The sequence below is a fragment of the Aspergillus mulundensis genome (assembly GCF_003369625.1).
Source record: "Aspergillus mulundensis strain DSM 5745 chromosome Unknown scaffold_15, whole genome shotgun sequence".
Taxonomy (NCBI): domain Eukaryota; kingdom Fungi; phylum Ascomycota; class Eurotiomycetes; order Eurotiales; family Aspergillaceae; genus Aspergillus; species Aspergillus mulundensis.
In genome coordinates, this window is record NW_020797903.1 from 271,791 (window position 1) to 292,570 (window position 20,780).

The following is a 20,780-nucleotide window of genomic DNA, read 5'->3' on the forward strand; positions in this document are numbered from 1 at the left end:
ACTCGGCCAACATCATGCAAGGCTTCCCGTCCAGGATACACTGGGGAGGGGCCGGGGTTATGTTATGGCTCTGGGTGAATAGTCTATGGATTATTTTGCTTCTGTCAAGGTGAGTCAAGGTCCTCCGTGAATGGGCTGCGGGGTGGAGCTTTTTTGGTGAAGTAAACAGAAGTGAATAACCTGCTGCAACTCCACAACTTCTCCTCAGGAACTATAAGACTCTCGTTGCGCACCTTCGAACAGCTTTTCTCCATTTTCCTCACCACTCTTCTCATTCATCTTTCTACTTCAGCGAATCCTACATCTCTGCCATCGTCACAATGGCTAGCACCACCATCAACAAACTTCCCAAAGGGCCCCTCTACGAGCTGGACCCAGAGGGCGATGTATTCCTCGTCGTCTACAACGTCCCTGCTTCTCTCCCTGACAATTTGGACCATCTTCATCCGACTGTTTTGTCCGGTAGCCTTCCCCTGTTCGGCGAGTACAAGTCGGTCGTCAAGCTTCGTGTCTCGCAGAAGACGCTCAGCCTATCTAGCAACTACTACGCCGACATCTTCAAGAACCCCGTCATGGCAGCAAACCAGACTGGCGTTCAAGGTCACCTCCGCTTGCCCATTATGCATGACAACGCTGGTGGACTCGCCTTCCTGATCGTCATGCTCATCGCCCACCACCGCACGCGCCAGATCCCCCGCCGCCTCACGATGGACATGCTGCTCGAGGTTGCCCTTCTGACCGACTACTACAAGTGTCATGGTCCGATGGCCATCTGGGCAAAGACCTGGACTCAAGCGCTCACAGGCACGCCCCAAGCCCTGCAGACTCCCGCTGACACCGCCTCATGCATCGTGGAGTGGGTGTACATCGCGTACGTCTTCCATGACCGCGAGCTTTTCAGTGAGGTCACTAGGACCGCAATCGAGACCCAGACGGGCTTGGTCCAGACTGATCTACCCATTCCGGCCGTTATCATAAGTGCGTTTCGTCCAAGTATTCTCATATATAAATATAACTGACAACTGCCAATAGATCGCCTCAACCAGGCCCGCTTCGACTACCTCAACACCCTAGCTACCCAGCTCAATCACCTCCGCAATGCAGTTATCAATGGCTGCTACCAAGCCGACACTTCCGCCCGCCACACGCTGTGCACCCACCTCGTCTACGGCCGCTTCGTGATGACCGTGACGCGCCTCGGACTCTATTCGTTCCCCGTCGCCCCCTTCATCGGCCTGCGGATCCAGGATCTCGTCGAGAGCCTCAAGCATGTGCAGGATTCGCCGGGACCGGCGGAGAAAGGGGATCCCACCGGTAAAGTCCATGGCTTCTGTCGGCTTTCTGCGCGTGTCGCATGTATGCTTGATCTGGTGGATGAGCCTGTTGGTTTGGAGATCGATGATGATGCTTTTCCGATCTCGGCTCGTGACTTTTAGGGTTGTGGTTTGGTGGTTTGGTGGTTTGGTTGTGATTTTGCATTGAATACAGGATGGGTATGGATATGTCCTTTCAAGAGTTTATCGGTTCTCTCTTGGAATGGTTGAGCTAATGCAGGTGTTTGACTCCAATTTACTTAGGGTTGCAATCCTCCAGCTTTTATCAAGACTGTCCACATTATCTAACCGACCATGCCTGTACAGCATCGTTACTATCATTTTGGAGTCATCATCTTTCAGTTTATCATCTACAATGGCAACTTGATACAGAGCCATAGGTACAGTCGCTGCCCGAATACAACCCCTTCTACAGTATCACTGGACTAACATCCATGGCTGTCACAGACACCTGGAATGATCCATCACTTGTATCAAAGGTGTACGGGTAATCTGAAATCCTCATCATGGACTTGGATAGACTTGGACTCTCTATTCTGGGTTTGGACACTGGATTGCACATCACATACTGTTCCATTTGTCTTTGTCTTTTTTTTATCACATTTCGTTCTTCTTTCTCACTCTGCTCAATCTCCACTCAACTCATGGCCTACGAAGCTGCATGGATAAAGTTTGCAGACACCAATGTACACCGGCATTAACTACTCTACTCTGTTATCTCACAGTGCTAGCTAGCTATCAAAGGTCAACTTTCAATGTGTTCTTACTATTAAGTTCTTACCTCATAACACTGTATATCTTCTGTTTGTCTGGCACCGTAGGAAGTATAAACTTCGAGTTCTGCTGTCCTAGAAATCAGTGGTCCGTTATTAAATTACAGTGACACATGCTATAGCAATGGGTTCCGTTGTACAAGGCTACAAGCTATGGTATGTTGTATCAAGCTTTTCTTGTCTTGATCTTGTATCTTGGTTCATGTTATTTTCACCTTGCAAGAGAACCTTGGACTTCTGAGCTTGTTATATCAGCTTCAAGGTAATCAAGTAAATTACAATATGATCGAATCAATGGAAGCTCATAATTGTCTCTGCTTTCTCAAGCTTCTTCCCTTGTCCGCCATATCTCTCTGCTTTGCTTTCGGATCATATTGCTTGGACAGGATCAAGAAGCCAGACTAAAGATTGAAGAGTACTTATCACTCGTGATGGAGAAAGCGAATAGTCAGGCACCCTGAGTCTCTTGGGATATTCCGTGAGGCCATGAAACCCAATTGGCAATATGCCCGTCCTTATGCTCCGGCAAGGTCTATCACATTATTGGTGTAGTAGATAATTAACTCAATTAGGATATCCCTGCTGACAGAATGACTATTCATACTGAGCAATCAAGTACACATACAAGCTCTAGTAAAGTTCAGGGTGATTCCAAGGCCAGGAATAATCATCTCCGACATTAAGCCTGTGGTGCTGGAAGTACCTGCTGATCACGTGAGTGACGCGACCCAGGCCGTTTTGTTTTGTTCGCGAGAACTCGCACTTCCCCTCACCAGCTTCCACCAACAACAGCAACATGACTGAGCCATCAACCGAAGAAGAGACGGGCATTACGACCCTATCCAGCACACCTACCCTGCCCATCCGGGAATTCACAGGCCAGCCTTCGGATACATTGACCTACGAGTTCGATCCAAACGCCGACATCACCCTCGTGCTGCGCAATGCCCCGCAGAACCTCCCCCCAAGCCTGCAGGGTCTTAACCGGTCCGACCTCGCAGGGTCGCTGCCAGTCTTCAGCACAAACTCTAGCATCTTTCGACGCGGTAAGACACTCCGGCTCCGCGTCTCATCAAGACACCTGACCCTGTCCTGTCCGTACTTCGCCCGGATGCTCGAGAGCCAGTTCCGCGAGGGCACCGAGTTCCAGTCTACGGGACAGGCGGAAATCGAGCTGCAAGAAACCCGCACCATGTCGTTTTTACTGCTCATGTTTATCATCCATTGTCGGACGCGCCAGGTCCCGACTGCCGTGACCCTATCAGTTCTAACTGATATTGCCGTTCTGGTTGACTACTATGAGTGCCATGATGCGATTGCGCTGTTTGCAAATCTCTGGATCAAGGATCTGGCGTATACTGTTCCGAAGCCGATCACGGCACCGATAGGTGTTACGGCATTCCAACCTGATTGCAACGACTCTGCTCTTAACTGGCTCCTGATTTCTTGGGTTTTCAAGGACAAGTCGGTGTTCAAGCAGGTGACTTCGCACCTGCTCCATTATAGCATTGATGAGATTAGCTCAGATGGGCTGCCGATCCCTGGCTCGATTATAGGTGCGTCAAGTACGTTGAAATGTCCAAACCCCCATTAATAACGAATGCCCTCGCAGAGAGATTGAACAGCCAAAGAAACGCCAACATCTCCTTCCTGATTAACGACTTGAATGCCCTACACTCCCAGGCCGCAAAAGGATGCCAGAAACAAGCTGTCAAATCAGTCCAGATGTGTACATACACCGTCCTCGGCGCCTTGACAAAGCACATGATGGACATGAAACTCCACCCGACATCACCAGCCAGCCCTTACAAGGGGATTGGAATCACAGAGTTGAAGCAGATCTGCGCCGCCTGGACTTCTCCGGAAATTACAGAACCCTACTTGCCTAACCACCATGCAGCATGTTCCTTGAAGTCGCGTGTTGCTGCCGTTTTGAAACGACACCCGGATCTGGTGGGACTTGAGCTTGATGACACCTTTGGAAAGAGTGTGCGAGGCCGCGGCAAGGAAACAGTGAACTAAGTTCAACAACGAGCTAAGGATCGACTGCCATTTTGTTTTTTTGGCGCCGCTCCGTTCTTGACGCGCCTGTTTGACGGGGCATGTAGTCAAGCTTCAATGACCTGCCACCCAAGGCCTCGGGAGCTCAGGCTCGACGGGTATTCCCCAATCCATTTGGCTCTCAGGAATATGGCCGGTGAGAACACTAAGAATACGGAAATGAAACCTCGTATTTATTGCGGTCAAACGCTGAGTCTTCCTGCTCTGATATAGTTTAATCTTACTTTACTTCATCGCATGTCTCTACACAATGTCTTGAATGCACCTCGCGTTGAGAACAACTGCATCGTCCAGACCATACTTCGACTTACGACCAAACAACAAACTTCGGCTCAAATCCCTTTCCTGCATCAACCGCACGCTCGAGCCCCTCCTCTTTGGACAACATCACCACATTCTCCGGATAGATCCTCCCCAAGACCGCAAGGGCAACGATCTTCTCTTCCGCGGCGATAACATGGAATCCTCCTTGAGCCGAAGTGACGAGTCCAGCCTCAGTCAACAAGATCTCATGTGCTGCGTGGGAAACAATTTCAGATCCGAACTCACGGCCGGTAGTAGCCTCTTCAGCCTTGTACGAGTACCGCTTCCCGCGCGCAATCTGGCCCAGATCGATATAGGTACGCTGACCGTTGGAGAAAGACAGGCTGAGGTCCACCTGTCTAACCGGCACCGGGTCACTTTCCGTCGAAGAGTCGCGCAGGACTAGACTCGCGCTCTCCACGCGCGGTGCGCCTGTCTCTGGGAATGCCGTTGGAGAACGATGAACAGTCCCCGGCGAGATCTCAACCCTTGGAGCGGAGTAATAATCCGCGAACTCATACTCAAACAGGATATTCCCACGGGACGCATCGAGTTGAGCAGGGATATACTGCAGCAGATGCAGCGGCTCACGTCCACCAGAGAAAACAGCCGGAATGACAACGCCACATCCATACTGAAACCCATACCCAACAGCACCAGCCGTACTCGCAAGCGTCAGACCCGGCACAAGCAACGCCCTCGCCATCTCCACGACCGCCGCCTGCCCAATTTGCTTCGTGAACAACCCCGCCAGGAACTTCTCCCTGGCGCCCTCCATAAACCGGAGTCCACGGACCTTGCCCACAGAATGTGTGATGGGTATAAGAACATCCCCGTAATTCACAAACGGCAACAGCGCATCCCGCAGCAACACCATCTGGTGCATATACTCGTTGAACAACTGCATGAGAGCCGGCCTGCTGCGGGGCCCGAACACCAGGTCCACGTTTTCGGGGGTCAGGAGGTGTCCCTCGCAGCGGCTGCGCAGGGCGAGGTCCACAGCTCCAGGTGCCTTCGAGAAGTCCCCGTCCTTATCCTTGCGTTCCGCGTCCTCGCTCGCCCAGCTAACAAGATCGCGTCCAATCCGCTCCGCCTGATGTCGGATCTCAGCGCGGGATCTGTCGAGAGATGTCGAGGTCCCGTTCGGGCGGGGGAAGGGGAGCGAGGACTCGCGGGTTTCCGTGGCGAGGATGGCGGACATGTTATTCAGAAGCTGGGACCGTGGGTCCGGCGCAGCGGGATCAGGTTTTAGATGGTGCAGGACTGTGTTGAGGAGGGGCGCGAAGCCGTGCACGATTTGGCGGGGGGTGTAGATGCCGGCTTTGAGGGTCCATTCTGGTTTTGTGAGGAGGGATGCCGGGGAGGGGGTCGGAGGGGGCGTTATTTGTGTGCCGACTTTGATGGTCCAGGGTGGGGGGAGGTGATAGGTGCGAGTTAGAGGGATTGTCATTTTGGAAAGGATTGAGGCTGTTTTTGTGGTTGTATGAGGGATGCCCATTGACTGTCTTGGTGTTGTTGCGGAGAGCAGGTAGTGAGGTACGAAAGCAGAGAATTAAATAGATGCATCGGAGACATAACATAGGCATTGGAATTGATTTCCAATCTTCGATTAGAAATGGGATCTTCTGACGCACTCCAGATCGGAGCAGAATGGGCATGGCCATACTCCTCCGGCTGGCCAATCGGAGGAGAGTGGTCGTCGCAGCCCCTACCGAGTACAAGTTCTCAACTATTAGTAGGCTTGGCTTTCTTTTTGTATTCCTATCACTTATAGTAACATAACCTATGGTATAGGCGTCTACGTGTCAGGCTTGCCCGCTATCTCGTGCTGAAAATGGCCTGGACGGGGGCATACTTGGCCCTTTGAGTCGAACGCCGTCTATATCACGTACTTCACCCTACTCCCTCTTTTACGGATATTGTATCTCTTGTGTGCAAATGCAGACCTCCTAGTTGAAGGCCACCTTTTTTATGGAGACAGTTCGTGTTATCTCCGTAATCATTTAATAGCCCCATGTACCTCAGATTTCCAATTCTTTCAGTAGCACCTCCCTCTCCTTTTACCTGTTTCAACTATACTCTAGGGTCCATGTTAGCTTTGAAACTCAGGAGCAATACCAATGCGGCTCCTCCCGCGGATTCCCAAAAATAGATCCTGGTATGAGCCTTAACAAAGCGCATTCACCCTTGCACTGATACATACAAAGCTTCTGGTAGAGGCGCCAATGTACAACAATAAAGCGGTACCTACATAGAAACAAAGAAGGGCAAACGCTCCTGCAACATGGTCTTGTCACATCATGATAAAGGGTTGAAAACACTCCTGATTCACAACTTGTTTTCTGTATTAATATCAACAATCACCCAACAAGCAAGTAATACTGTGAAATGTCCTTTCACTTTATAAAAAAGTCAACAAACACTCCTCATTCACAGTACATGTTATTTAGACTTGTTAACAAGACTGAAGCAAGCCTTGATAAACAAACTGGCCGAAATATCTTCCATTAAATTTCCTCAATCTGCTATAGAAGTAGCCGGGGGCTACATCATAAGCCTCACCACTAGATCGCCTACAAATTTCCATTACAGGCATACAAGATATCTACGAACTCGCCAGATAGCAAACAACCAAGATGGCACCAGCATCATCATCACCATCAGCAGCTTCACCACTGGCAGCTCCGCCATCAACACCCCACCCACAACCCCAACCCCAACCCTCCTCACCCCCCTCCACAACAACAACCCTCTTCCACCGGCACGACCTCACATCCGCAGACGTCAACAAAACCATCACCCTCGGCCTCGCAATCTCCCCATCCGGAACCCTCTACACAGCCTGGGGCACCGTAACCGAGATCCTCAAGCTCCCCTCGCTCGTCCTCGTGCACCCATCGCCAGAGCCAAAAGCAAAGCCMGAGCCCGAGCCCAAGCTCAAGGTCACGCTCAAGGTCCCACCATCAGCAGACCAAAAGACGACTGGTATTACCAAGGCGTCCGCGTCCACACGCAAACACAGCACCGGCAGCCTCTTACTTTCCCGCCGACGCAGCTCGGTCTTCACCTCGCACCCGCACCCGCACCCGTATCCCACCCCCAAGAATCTGAAGCACAAACCCGCGCGCTCGCGCTCACGCTCACCCTCGCCAACCCAAAAGCCCTGGACCTACAAAGACCTCACGATCCGCGCGCGCAAGCCGCACGGCCACCTATGCGCGAGCTCGTGCACGCACGCGCCCGGCGTCAACGTCTCCGATTGTCCGGCGCCGCTGCCAGCGCCGGGTTGCGTTTCGGCGGGGGTGTGGGTTGACGAGGCTTATCCGCGCGGCGGGGGGGATGTTATGCGTGGGGATGGGGTGGTGGATGAGGTTTTGGGCGGCGTGAGTGTTGCTGTTGTTGAGCCGATGGGGTTGATGGAGATGGAGGAGCTTTGTGAGGAGGATGAGGAGGATGAGGGGGAGGGGGAGGGGGAGGGGTGTTGCTGAGGGTTCAAATTGAGCGAGGATAGTTTTGACTGAATGGAATATTAGCATTAGACCCATGTCTCATACCATAGCATTTTGCGTCACTGGCATCAATTAGATAGCATCCATAGCCACTCGAGATCCATCGTATCCCCAGGTGCCGACAGTGTCTGGTCGTCTTCCCTTTTCCATCCCATCTCAGTGCATTATATTCAGGCTGCAGCATTGCTCTGCTTCTCCCCTACCATACTTAACCAACCCAATGCCTAGGGTAGTACCCGTGGTACCATATTCCCAACCTGAACCTCGCATCGCAAGATAGTACATAACGCCGGGCGTCCGTGCATCCCCCAACAGGCTACCATACCTAATCCAGCACAAGACCACCGCATAGTATAGCACACAATGAAGATGTAAAAGAAGACTACACTATCAGAGCTAGAAAACTCAGCGTATGAGTCTCACCTCGGTAACTACAAGGTACGAGTCTACGGCCGTGATCCCAGCACTCTCACCGGTCTTACCGTGTTCCCAAGAACCGATGGATCGAGGATTGGATCATACCCTACTCTCCGGGTCCGGAGGTCGGAGGTCGGAGGTCGGAGGTCGGAGGTCTTGGGTAGGGTAGAGGACGATGCGATTGAAGCTTGCGATTGATGGGATGGGGTACTCGACACGAGCATGCCTAGGTGTAGCAACCGGGCCACACCACCTACCTACGTAGCTCGATGTACCTATCTCTCCCACAGATGATTCCGAATACCTGACCCTAGACGCAAAAAGCAGACCTCAAACTTTGAAGCTCAAACCTCAAAGCTCGCTCGAATACCTAGGTAAGTCAGGCCTATTTATTCGTATTATAATATACATCCATATATACCTATTAGAGCGGCTAGCTCGGTCTACAAGAGGACGGGAATGCAGGCTAGAATAATTCAAGAATGCGGGGATGGAGACGAACTACCGAGAGCCTGAGGTCATATTTCGTAGATAGGTATAGCTCAAAGTATCATCGCGATCTGTGCAACGGACTAGACATTCTTTGAATGTGATAGATGATGAAGCCATAGATTCAAGAAAAGGAGATGGGAGAACGTGAAGTTCATATAGACGGTAGCAACCGCCGCACCTCGGCTCGAGGTCCACTCGGACTTGGCTGATCGTAGCGCTGGCAATACGTACTCAGAGTATATACTAGAATAAAAGCACATACGAAAGTAGTTGGTGCTGAGATGCGAATTAATTAATCCCAACTATGCAATGCAACACAACCAACATGCAAAAATCTCAAATACACTACAAACGAATCTGAAACCGTGGATGCGTCCGAATCATCTCACCATACTTCCAAAACAGCACGGGACAAGCACACATGACCAGCGCAATGAACGCGAGGAGCGAATTCCCCCATCCCAAACCCAGCGCTTCATACATCGCCGGACCAGCGAGAGGAAGCAGCGCACCACCCAGCGACCGCAGCGCCGTATTGGCGGCCGTCACGGACGCCGCGTGCAGGAGGTACGAGTCGACGAGGTAAGTGTTCGCAACCATAAACACACACATCAGGCCGATGGCGAAGATGCCGGTGCCGATAATCGGCATGATCCAGTGTGTTTTGGCGTCGGCGCTCCAGCCGTACCAGAACAGGCCGATGGGGATAGCGAGGGAGCCGAAGACCATGGGCGGGAGACGGGACTCGGGCTTGAAGATTCCCCTGCGTGTATGGTCGATTGCGATTTTGTTGCCGATGGCGCCGCTGATCACGAGGCCGATGATGCTGCCGATGCCGAAGCCGAGGTAGGCGAGGCCTGCGACGCCCGAGGACCAGCCGTACTGGCCTTCGAAGATGCTGGTGATGGTGGTGAACATGAGGTAGAGGTAACCGTAGGAGATGGTGGCGAAGAGCGAGAAGAGGAAGACGATGGGCGAGAGGAAGAGGAATTTGATCGGGCGGGTGAAGGCGTCGACGAAGACCTGCTTCGGGGTGCGGCCGGTGTCGTGGACGGAGCGCAGCGACGGGTTGCCTGTCTCTTTGCGGAGTTTGGCGGCCTTGCGGGCGAGCAGGACTGGGGCGTACGACTCGCGGTAGGCGAGGAGCGCGCCGATGCTGATCACGCCGGTCTATTCAGTCAGCTACGTGCTCATTCAAGGAAGGTGGACATACCGCGATCGCAATGACCCAAAACACCCATCGCCAGCCTGCTGCCTCGGCCAGGAAGCCGCCTGCAACTGGCCCGACAATGGGACCGAGAATAGGGCCCAATGCCCACACGGCCATGATGCCAGCCCGCTTCTCTTGCGCAATCATGTCGGCGATCGTCCCCGAGCCGATCGTGATCGGACACACACCAGCAACACCGGCAAACAAGCGAAAGACGATCAGCTGCGGCAGGGTTTGGGCGACGGCGCAGGCGATGGTGAAGACGAGGAACAGGACGTTGCAGGCGTGGTAGAGCGGCACGCGGCCGTACAGTTCCGACAGCGGCGCAATGACAAACGGACCGACCACGTATCCCAGGATGAAGACGGACACGACGAACGAGGCCAGCATGGTATCGGAGGTGTTGAAGTCGACCATGACGTGCTGGATGCCGGGGGCAAACATGGACGAGGCGAGGGGGCTGCATGGTCAGTACTTCGAATATCAATAAGCTTGAAAGGCATGCATACGTGATGAATGTGTTTGCAGCCATCAGCACCATCTGAGCGGTTTTCTTGCCAGTCGACCAGTTCATCGGATTGGCAGGATCGTCAGGCCCATCCCAATCGACCTTGTCTCCCGCTGGTGTTGGAACATCTTCTTCCTTCTCGCCGCGTTCGACATCTTTGTCCAGGCGTTCGTCTTTCTCCAGTCGATCTTCTTTCTCCAGGCGCTCTTCTTTCTCCAAGCGTTCGTCTTTCTCCAGGCGCTCGTCTTTTTCCAGGCGTTCCTCTTTCTCCAAGCGTTCCTCCTTTTCCAACCGAACCATATCTTGCTCGTCGTTAGTCAAGGTGACTGACGACATGTCTTCCCAGGCGTGGTGTTGGTTCTCCAAGTTGCAGGGCGCGGACGACTCCTATTATTTGTACGATTGTACGACCGATCCTTCAGCTAATACTCTCACCCTCGGATCTGACCACTTTTGTGAACAGATCTGCCAGGCCAACATCCAATGAGCGACAGGAACTGTGGCCTTATGCGGCGAGGGTCTGTGTTATGAAGAGCTGGACCCTTGGCTCGCCGCCGTATTCGCGATTTAGTGTACGCAGCCTGCATAAGCCTTGCATAAGTCGCCTTATGCAGCGGTTTCTGGGATAAACCCTGCACGAGTCGGCAGACAATAAGACTTTGCCGATTTGTGCATGATTTATGAATGCGATGCTGGATGGACTTGTTCCATCAATTCAGCCCTATGCCGTCCATGATGCCATTGTCCGCCGCTGTACTCCGTATAAAACCGTCAAAGCATCGACTCGGATCGACCTGCTGCATACACTCCCTCAGCAGTCGATGCCTTGCGTACATGTCACTCGGGGATATCCAGACTGCGTAATGCGTTCGGTTAGGGGTGAAGCTGTTGTACAACCAAGGTCAGTGCATAACCCCATGATTTGGGTGCATGTCGCACTCGCCCAACTTCGAGGGAATGAACGTACTCCATACCGCGTCTTCGGAGATGCCATCGGCGACCGGGGAGCGTCTGGAGCCCGTCCAGACTCCACAGCTTTCCTTGAGGCGAAAGGCTCTTATCTTCATTCGGTATGTCAACCCCCCGACCTCGCGAGTCTTACTCCGTATCCCGTCATGCCCAGCATAACCTCTCCAGATCCAACGACTCGGCTCGACAAGGCCGGCTTGGTGTCCTTGGCGATCCAGCCTGCGAATCCGATGCAGGCGACGTGTGGAGTGTCCGATTGGCGATTTTGCGGATCAATAGTGCCGGGTCTGTTTAGGCATTGAGGCGCCGAGTAGCAGATACCATCTCGCTCTGGCGGTGGCAGACCATTTTACGCCCAGACAAGGATGTGAGCTGTTTCCCGCACTGGCTTGGTTGACACGGACACCTTGCAAGAATTCGAGAACAGCTCAGGTCGTACGTTATCAATAGTCGATTGCGGTGGCCAATGGCAACGCGCACAGATCCGATCCGAAGAGGCCGGTAGGAAGCTCATTGCTAGCTCGCGCCACGACAGGGACCTAAACGGACCTGTGTGAGTGTTTGCTTTTGAGTTTTGAGTATCTGGCGAGTTTAGGTTGATTGAGACCCTGGGTGCGAAGTTTGAATGCTGGAAAATGCGTCTGGTTGCTCGCATCCTGCGCTCCGGGGAGTAGCCCGTAGCCGCCGCTGCTGCTGATGTAGGACTTCAATGGTAAACAATGGCAAGGCGAGTGAGGAATGCTGAGTCTGAGTCTTGAGTGTCAGTTTCTTGAGCGCACCTTAGATGATCTGAATGGAAGATGAAAAGCGATGCCGATATGAGAATGGATTGTTGGAAAGGTTGCGTCCGTCTCGTTCCGGAATGCCCGGACAGGCTGGAGTGCTGCCTCAGGCCGTAAGGCCGCGACTGGATTGTGCCGAGGCTCTACTTTACTCTGACAAATTGACAATAGGTCTGTTCGACGCATTGAAAGATCGGATAATGCCACTTACCTGTCTGGAAGAGAACGCAAGTGTGTGTCTATGAGTTACAGAGTGTCGTCGGTGTCATCATCTGGGTTCTTTATTCTTGAGTGTGAAGCGCCGAATCTCGGCAGGACTCCGGAGTGTCTGGAAATATATTTCTGCCAGGATAAGGTACATTTCGCAGAGAATACTATGATAAGCCACCCGGTCCCTCCACTCAGATTATGTAGGCCCTCGAGACCTACTTGCATCTTATCTGAACGCATTGAAGCGGAACAGAATTCGGTTTTCAGAGTCCATGTCCGAGGTCGAACTTTAGTTGCACGACCTGGTCAGGCCACCACCGGAGAACAGACCCTCTACCTGCTACCTGCTTCCACATGGCCGGTGTGCATGGGCTAGTGCCAGAGCCACGAGGGAGAATCCAAACTTCATAGCGAAGTCTACATCGACGACATTCCTAGGAAGCGGGTAGGGGCTTACACTGCGGCTGACGGAAGCAAATAAATAGCTCAATTGAGCCTACGGAAAGAAACGGGGAAGATTCCAAGGACCAAGCAGGTGGTTCATATTTGCCAAGACAGGCAGGCCATCAAGGGAGGGTTATGGATGGATGTCCACCTCAAGAATACGGGATGAACTGCGTTGCGTTGCGTTGGTTCTCGCCGTGTAGATGGGGATGGTGAAGACGGGTTTGATGGAGATAGGATAGAAGTTTCAACCTTGGTCAACGGATGAGGGGAGGGGCTTTGAAAAGTATCTGCGAGCCATTACCTATGAAGTTGTTGGACTGTAGGGATGATGAGGTCTTGAGTCGTCTTGGTGGCATTTTCTACCTCTGAATTGAACCTCTGGACATTACCAGAGTACTGGATTCATGGATAGCCAGGAAACAAGTCTTCATTATCAAAGTACCAATCTAGAAACGACAGAAGGTAGAGTATTAGGGCAGAACATGAAAGAAGAAAGGTAACATGAGAGTGCAGTCAGAAGCCAGGAAGTCTACATCACAAAGACCCAATATAGTGAAACGCATAGGTAATACAAAGCCTGGAAAGCCCCCAGCCACCCTAAGAAACGCTCTCAAGATATCAGTGGGCGCCCGCATCATTCGAATCCCAATTATCTACAACCGAGCGGAGGCCGCCCCCCAATCATCTCAAAAACGGCCCTCCGACTCTCCGCCCCCTCAGGGTAAAACAGCTCAAGCACATCCTCCTGGTCGCGCCCAACAACAAGGGAGTGGTTGTCCGTAATCCACAAGCGCTCATCAAGCTTAATCGCATTCCGCTTGGCGCCCTCAAGCCAGTGATCGAAGACATCATCCACAATCTCAACAGCAACCTCGGGCATCTTGCGCGTTTTCCACATCATCTTCTTGATCTCTAAGAGCGCGGCCAAGATATCATCCCACTTCGTACGCTCTTCGTGATATCTGATAAACACCGTCGGGATGGGGCGGTTCTCGCCTAGATGGAAGGACTGGCGGGCGCAGAGCTTGACGGCTTTACTCGGGCAGTCGATGTGATGTTTGCGCAGGATGCGTTCGACATCGGCCTTGATTGCGTACTCGTTGATAGTGAGCTTTTGCTCGATGGCTAGGCCCTTGCGGGTATGATCGATTTCCGGGATGAGGACTGTTGTGAGGGCCGGCACGGTGGTGAGTTGGCCGGCGCCCAGCCGGAAGTGGTAGGGGTCGATGTAGACTTCTACCCAGGCGTTGGTTGGGGCGTTGCGGGTGGGACCGTAGCCTGGGGGTGTGAGGTGCAGGAAGGGGTTTTCTTCGGTGGGGGAGAGGCTTTCGACCATGGCCTGGCTCTCGGGGGTGGGGATGAAGGGTTCGGCGTCTGCGCTGAGGTTGCTGTTGCTGTTGTTGGGGCTGGATTGGGCGTGGTCCGAAGGGCTTGCGGGTGGCCTGGGCTGGAATTGGACACTGAACATGCCTGAGGCGGTGTTAGAGCCGCCGAAACCGAGTCTAGGAGAGTTGGGTTGTTGACTTACCATTACCCACAGGCTTCGCCAAGGGGTCATACGCAAAGACCTCAGGGTCGCGGATCTGAGCGAACTCCTCAGGACTGGGTTCCCAGATGCGAGGGTGCGTGGAGCACAATTGCTCTAACAAGCGATCGTATATCATGACGCTGGACATTTTGGCTGGGACTCTGGTGGTCGAGTTTGGATACTTGACGATCTTGAGATGCAGAGATGCAGAGATGCAGAGATGCAGCAGAGGATAGGATCGATGGCAGAAGCGATGCAGACAGCACGAGAACGCCAGTACATAGCGACAAGCATTATGATAAGAGTCACCACCTCGCCGCCCGGAACTTCATTGCGAGCCTCTTTGCGCGGCCATGGGAAACCTTACCTTGCCTTCGAACAGTACGCCCAGCAGATGACCGGCCGGCGGACGATGAGTCCGCGTATCAGCGGCGAGACGGCAGCGACGGCGAGGTCGAGACGTCATTCAGGATGGTCGTACCGGGGTGATGTTGAACTCTGCCTTCACTATGCCAATGAGGCAACCTCTGATGTTGACGACGTTGAGGAGGATGTGTCTGCCACTGTATGTCAACGCTGATATCCCATGCCATCCAAAGAAATGCAGATATCAACATAGCAAGTTCAGGAGACGCAGTAGTCTTCCCGGGGCCTCAATCTCCCCAGGACAGAGACATTGATACCGGGCAGTGCCTTCAATCCCTTCTCAACATCAGATGCCATCGTCATCGAACCCAAACTCAAACCACGATCCAGCACCGGCCCAGCGGCACAGTAACTTCCATTCCCTCCATCCATAGAACATAGCCCAAAGTCGAGCCTGGCCAAGACATCCGCAACGACCATCCGCAACTCGTCGACGCGCCCAGACTCCGGCAACCTCAACCAAAATGGCCTGCAACTCGCAACCCAAGAACCTTCTCAAATACAGACGGAGCCTAGGCCCCGCCCATAATGCCGTTACCGAGATCCTGCCACACGACTCGGACCCAAGCGCCTGCAGTAGGCGAACAAAAGCCAGGACCAGCGCCAGCACCTCGGGGAGACTCGTTCCTGCCTCGCTGCACCCAGTTCTCTTCAGTGCTGATGACATTTGATCTCCACCACAATCTCAACTCATCAACCGCCCGCTCGAATCACCGCATCGACATCGACATTGACATCGTCAAGCAACACGAACAGGTTGCAGGTGCGTCCGGAACTCCCCTCCGCGGTCGCAACGTGCGTCTTCACCATCCTCCCAGCCCCAGCTCCACTCAACGAGCCGAACTGCTCATCTCAGATCGAAGCCGCATTTCTCGAAGAGAACCCGTAAGCACAATCGATCGATGGACTCGCTCGACCGTCCCATCCCCGCCGCGCGATGGGATCTCCCCACGAACGACGCGGTAGCGTCTACCGTCGCCGATCCGATCCAAATGCCACGAACTCCGCCATCAGGCGACAGGAACCTCCGCCATACCGTGACGTGCTCATTCAAGCGCCGTCGACGCGATCATCCGGGCCAAACATCGCAGTAACCCAGCGGAAACCCCGATAAACCGAGTCCAGCGCGGCGAGGAGATAAACACAAACCAACACCAACACCACCACCCAGGCCATCCAACGTCCCCTTACCTTAGCAAGCGTAAACCGGTGCAGAAAACTCCGGCTTGGAATGCAAGAGTATCTCCGAATAATTGATAAAGAGGATTGAGGTCTTTATACCCCTCCGGAACAAGTGCACTCCTCCGAGCAAAACTCTTCACGCCGGAAGCTCTTCACGCCGGAGATCGTTTCCGGCGTTGCGAGATGTGTGGCATGATGCCTGACCCAGTTTACCTGTTGTGCTTCAGACTTCAGGATGGGAGCGAGGTGATAGTATAGTGGATGGACGGTTTCGTTGCCAGGTTGCTCAACTCAGTCGCTCCATGTCTTCGAGGCGGATGTATCTTCTTCGAGGCCGGGGTCTGGGTCTGGGTCCGGGTTCTCAGGGGTTACCACACCTCCAGCTATTGTATGGGCTGGAGAGTGTGCACCAGGCTTCAGGTCCAGTTGTACTGTTCGTTTCCGACACAACCACAACCATAGCCACAGCCACAGCCACAGCCACCGTGCTTCTCTCTAAAGAGAAACATACTAAGCTTCAAAGTCACGGAAGCGAATCGATTGAAATGTGCAAAGGCTCTCAGTTTTGATAATGTAGACCCAGTTTTCCTTCCCTGGAGAGTATGCACTGACGGCACCTGCGGTTGCGACCCTCGACATAAGAAGGCAATTCTTTTACCGTATTATATCCTTCTTCGTCTAGGATAAGAGGCTGAGTGGAGTCAGCTTGATGGATTCGTATTGTTACTATCCCATTCTAGTCCCCAGCTTCCTGTACCTATATAGGATAATATGACACGGTAGCATGGGGCCTAGGGTACCTAAGGTACCCATGGATTAGAGGACTCCGCATAGACGCCGACTTTAACTCGGAGGGTTTGAGCTCTAAGATTTGAACCTCCTCCTTAGCAGGGTATGTAAATGGTACTCCAGCTCTTGGGAAGATAAATCACTCTTACAAATTTGCTGGAAAGCAAATATGATGTAGATTCCTACGCACTAGATATCTTGTAGTAGGTACCTTCGGTAGTCCAGCAAAACGACCCACAATGGATTAGGTAGAAGCCCTAACTCCGCCATCCAACCTACCTAGGTAGCATTAAATACTCCAGTGTACACAATTCATAAAGAACCAAAACAGAAAGGAGCAGATCCATTAATTTTATCATGCAACACGTCAACAACGCGCATAATCAAGCTAAATCAACCCATCAATCTCCATCCCAACATCTAACGGCGGACTTTCGAGCTGCGGACCATCCCCCTCGCCAAAATACTCCTGCACCCACGACTCGATCAGCGGATCAAATCCCTGCGCGAACTGCTGGAGGTCGAGTCTATCGAAGTCGGGGGTTGTGTCCATCCTTTGCAGTTGCAGCTGGTCGGTTGTGTCGGGGGCGATGTAGAGGTAGTCGAGGTTGATTTCGTCGGGTGGAGGTGGAGGTGGAGGTGGAAGTGGAGGTTGGGAATTTGAGGCCGCCGGTTGCTGCGGGATTGCACTATTAGTAGGTATAGGAGGAAGAGAGATGTTTGATAAAGTGAGCAGATCATGGTCGGGATCTTGGTCTTTATTCTGCTCGGCCGGCGCAATACTCCTCCCATCGATGTACGGCAAATTCCCCCGGCTGCTCCTCGCCCTATCGACGGGGATGTCCATCTCCATAACAGGTGATAACGATGGCGTCTCCACCGTCCATGGCAAGCGAATGCCCAACCCAATGGGCGGTATACACCGGACGAGCTCCGGCAGCGCATTGTCATACGGCAAGCGGCCAACAGCCAGGGAATAGTCCACGCTCGTCGAGATGAGGAGGTACGCGCGCGGGAAACGGAGGAACGCTTCGTGCCATGAGTCTGCCCTTCCTCCCGGTGCTAAAGCATGGTCATTTATCGGTTCAGGGGCTACTGCGCTCGAAACATCACCCGAGAGCTGGTCAGGGCTGGAGATGGAGCTCGGGGTTGAGCTGGAAGCAGACGACGAGCTAGCGGACCCACGTCTCTCTGTAATTCGGGTGTGTTGCTCGACGTCGTCCCATCGTAGGAACAGATGCTGGGATGTCATGTATGCGAGGCGCAAGATGTGGTTCGTCCCGGCCGTGACAAAGTCCGTGACATCGTAGACACGACCTGAATGTCGGACGATTTCACCGAGGGCATCGAGTCTTTTCCGCCGACGGGCCATCTCGGCGGACGTCGGGGAGAGCTTGAGGTCGATGGCCGTGAGGACGAGTGGCATTGCTACGTAGGCGAGCCTTCCGCAGTCTTGTTAGCCTGAAACTGAGGGCCAAGGGCCTGCAGGGGCAGCGTACACGCTGAGCGGCAGGTTCTGCGCTCGCCCTTCGCGCCCGAAATACTCCATTATGCTGGTCAACTTGGCCATCGCAATTCGAAGGGTCTTTCCGGCAGCAAGGAGGTAGGGGAGGTAGTCCTTTCCGCAGAATAGCGGGTGGTTTTCGAGGAGGAGGGTTTCGTAGTGTGCGAGGTTGATATGGGCGGTCCTACCCCGGTTGTTAGCTGATAGTTATGTGTTTCAATGAGAATACTGGAGAGAACGCACTGGTAGTACATGTACGTGAAGTTCACAAAAAGCAGCACTGCCTCCGGGACCTTCTCCCCCTTCTCTTTCCCAGCATCCATCCACTGCTTCAACGACGAGCAGTTCTCCCACCGCTCCATGGCACTCTTCGTCCTAGCGATCTTCACCAGCTCTTCCTGGAACTGCTCCAATGACAACGACGGGGCTGCAATGCCATGGCTCGCAAACACAAACGTAATCATTTCCGATAGCAAAACAGCAAGCCGGCACTGCTCCTGCAGGACCTTCAGCATCATCCGTTTGATGTCAGGGCTGTAAACCGGCGAGTTGGCGATCTCGTCCGCAAAGTCCTCTTCATCAGGTAACTCGGTCACGATCCCCATGGCCATATCGAACGACGTGACCTGCGGACGCCGCCGCAACCCAAGACAGACACTCCGGTCGCGGAGGATGATTGCCCACCACAGCCTCTTCTTCATCTTCTCTTTCCTATCCAAATCAACCACAGCCACTTCGGATTCAGCATTCCCAATGATCATAGCATTCTGAATCGCACGGGTCAACCAAAGGCTGCTGATCTGCGGCTCCGACGCGGACGTATGCAGCGTCAGAATGACCGCGCCCTGCGCCAGACAATGCGGTCTGTCCTCAGCGAGCAGGTCGTAGAGCGTTTTGGCGCGGAGATAGAGCGCATTTCGCGCGGTGCGCCTGTCCTTCCACCCGCATCGTCGGATCGTTTCAATGGCGACGTACTATCATTGTGAATCCGTCCGTCAGCATCGAGAATTCTATAGATGATCGGGAACAGGAACGCAGAAACCGTGGAAGTACATACCGGACACCCCGCAAAAGCAACAGCCTGAAAGACGAAAAGCGAGATCTTCTTCCCGTCGTGACCTTCTTTATATGTGCGCCAAAACCCCCCCTCATCGATCACCGGCGAGCTCGGATGGACCTGCAGGAAATACGCGCGGACGAATTCATCGAGGACCGAGTTCGCAGGCACACTCAGACACCCCTTTGCAGCCAGGAACGCAATATCCGCGGTGTCCAGACTGCCCGTGGTAAGACCGCGGAGCTCGAGGAACGCATAATGCGCAAAGTGAACATGGCCCGGGGGCGTCTCACCCGCCCGGGCGCGTCCATCCCCATCCCCATCCCCATCCGCCTGCAACGCCAGCGCCCGAATCCTCTCAAGATGCGGATTCGTCGCGGTAGCCGTACTCGCACTCGCACTCGCATTCCCATCCCGCCCAGCGCGCCCAATACCGGGGACAGTAAACCCGGGGCCCGTGTACCTACCATGCGGCATCTCAATCAGCACAGGTCCCAATCCCAGGACACTACGCCCGGTTCTCAAAACAACGGGCAAATTGAACTGCAAGATGGACGTACGTCCGCGGCATCTTCCCCCTCAGCACACACTGCTCCCGCCCATCCTGCCGACAGCGCGTGCACGGAGACCCGCGGGTCGCGGCGTCGCAGCGCACTTTGCGGTGGTGGCACCATGTGCAGGCTTTTGGGGCGCGGCGGGTGCGGCGGAGCATTTTGCTTTGCTTCACTTCACGGGTTCACAGGTTCATTCGGTATGGTTAGTGGCACGGTTGATGGAGCTGCAGTTGGTGTTGTGGTGCAAAGGAGTTGGAATCGGGCTGCGGTGTAGGTAACCCTAGAGCGCCCGCCCTGGAGGGGAAGGAACAGGCGGCCGGCTTGCTATGGGCCAGTTTGGCCCCGAGATCCCGTGGATTTCTGGTGGGGAGGGAAGTGAGCAACCCTGGCGCACAGAGCCAGCAATTTGGATTTTGGACCGTTGTAGAAGGTCTCTGCGATACTAATAACTAGCAACCAAGCGTGGAGCGCAGCGAGTGATGCATGTGGCCTTGGCCTTGCGCGGTTGACGTCGGCGTGCACCCGTAGCCTTTGAAGTGGCGATGGTGCAGGGGTTCGATCCGGGGGCGACGGGGTATTCGTCTGGGGTACATGGTCCGCATGGATGGCCAGGGTCGATGTCAGAGAGGAGAGTCAGTCTGACTGCGTCGAGTTAGGGCTTCTGAGTCAGGGTGGCTGACGACCAGGGCAACACGTCATGTCTCGGCTGATTCAGGATATTTGAA

At 53.7% G+C, this 20,780-nt stretch overlaps 8 protein-coding genes across 8 annotated transcripts; 4 read left to right on the forward strand and 4 right to left on the reverse strand.

The window, feature by feature from the left end:
• Positions 1–320: 320 nt before the first annotated feature.
• Positions 321–1,436, forward strand: DSM5745_10401 (uncharacterized protein; the record flags this gene model as incomplete). The annotated part of the gene is made up of 2 exons (XM_026752417.1): positions 321–978; positions 1,033–1,436. 2 exons carry the CDS (start codon positions 321–323, stop codon positions 1,434–1,436), a joined length of 1,062 nt encoding a protein of 353 aa, XP_026598860.1.
• Positions 1,437–2,903: 1,467 nt separating this feature from the next.
• Positions 2,904–4,129, forward strand: DSM5745_10402 (uncharacterized protein; the record flags this gene model as incomplete). Its single annotated transcript, XM_026752418.1, has 2 exons — positions 2,904–3,663; positions 3,720–4,129. The coding sequence occupies 2 exons, from the start codon at positions 2,904–2,906 to the stop codon at positions 4,127–4,129; spliced, it is 1,170 nt and encodes a 389-aa protein (XP_026598861.1).
• A 346-nt stretch (positions 4,130–4,475) lies between these two features.
• DSM5745_10403 (uncharacterized protein) lies at positions 4,476–5,921 on the reverse strand (the record flags this gene model as incomplete). Its single annotated transcript, XM_026752419.1, has 1 exon — positions 4,476–5,921. The coding sequence occupies one exon, from the start codon at positions 5,919–5,921 to the stop codon at positions 4,476–4,478; it is 1,446 nt and encodes a 481-aa protein (XP_026598862.1).
• Positions 5,922–7,107: 1,186 nt separating this feature from the next.
• DSM5745_10404 (uncharacterized protein) lies at positions 7,108–7,959 on the forward strand (the record flags this gene model as incomplete). Its single annotated transcript, XM_026752420.1, has 2 exons — positions 7,108–7,359; positions 7,426–7,959. The coding sequence occupies 2 exons, from the start codon at positions 7,108–7,110 to the stop codon at positions 7,957–7,959; spliced, it is 786 nt and encodes a 261-aa protein (XP_026598863.1).
• Positions 7,960–9,234: 1,275 nt separating this feature from the next.
• On the reverse strand, positions 9,235–10,943 carry DSM5745_10405 (MFS transporter; the record flags this gene model as incomplete). Its single annotated transcript, XM_026752421.1, has 3 exons — positions 9,235–10,059; positions 10,103–10,559; positions 10,609–10,943. 3 exons carry the CDS (start codon positions 10,941–10,943, stop codon positions 9,235–9,237), a joined length of 1,617 nt encoding a protein of 538 aa, XP_026598864.1.
• A 2,721-nt stretch (positions 10,944–13,664) lies between these two features.
• Positions 13,665–14,691, reverse strand: DSM5745_10406 (uncharacterized protein; the record flags this gene model as incomplete). The annotated part of the gene is made up of 2 exons (XM_026752422.1): positions 13,665–14,485; positions 14,544–14,691. 2 exons carry the CDS (start codon positions 14,689–14,691, stop codon positions 13,665–13,667), a joined length of 969 nt encoding a protein of 322 aa, XP_026598865.1.
• Positions 14,692–14,955: 264 nt separating this feature from the next.
• Positions 14,956–15,183, forward strand: DSM5745_10407 (uncharacterized protein; the record flags this gene model as incomplete). The annotated part of the gene is made up of 2 exons (XM_026752423.1): positions 14,956–15,108; positions 15,163–15,183. The coding sequence occupies 2 exons, from the start codon at positions 14,956–14,958 to the stop codon at positions 15,181–15,183; spliced, it is 174 nt and encodes a 57-aa protein (XP_026598866.1).
• Positions 15,184–17,328: 2,145 nt separating this feature from the next.
• On the reverse strand, positions 17,329–20,175 carry DSM5745_10408 (fungal specific transcription factor domain-containing protein; the record flags this gene model as incomplete). The annotated part of the gene is made up of 5 exons (XM_026752424.1): positions 17,329–18,382; positions 18,440–18,628; positions 18,688–19,418; positions 19,502–20,044; positions 20,092–20,175. 5 exons carry the CDS (start codon positions 20,173–20,175, stop codon positions 17,329–17,331), a joined length of 2,601 nt encoding a protein of 866 aa, XP_026598867.1.
• Between the last annotated feature and the right edge of the window lie 605 nt (positions 20,176–20,780).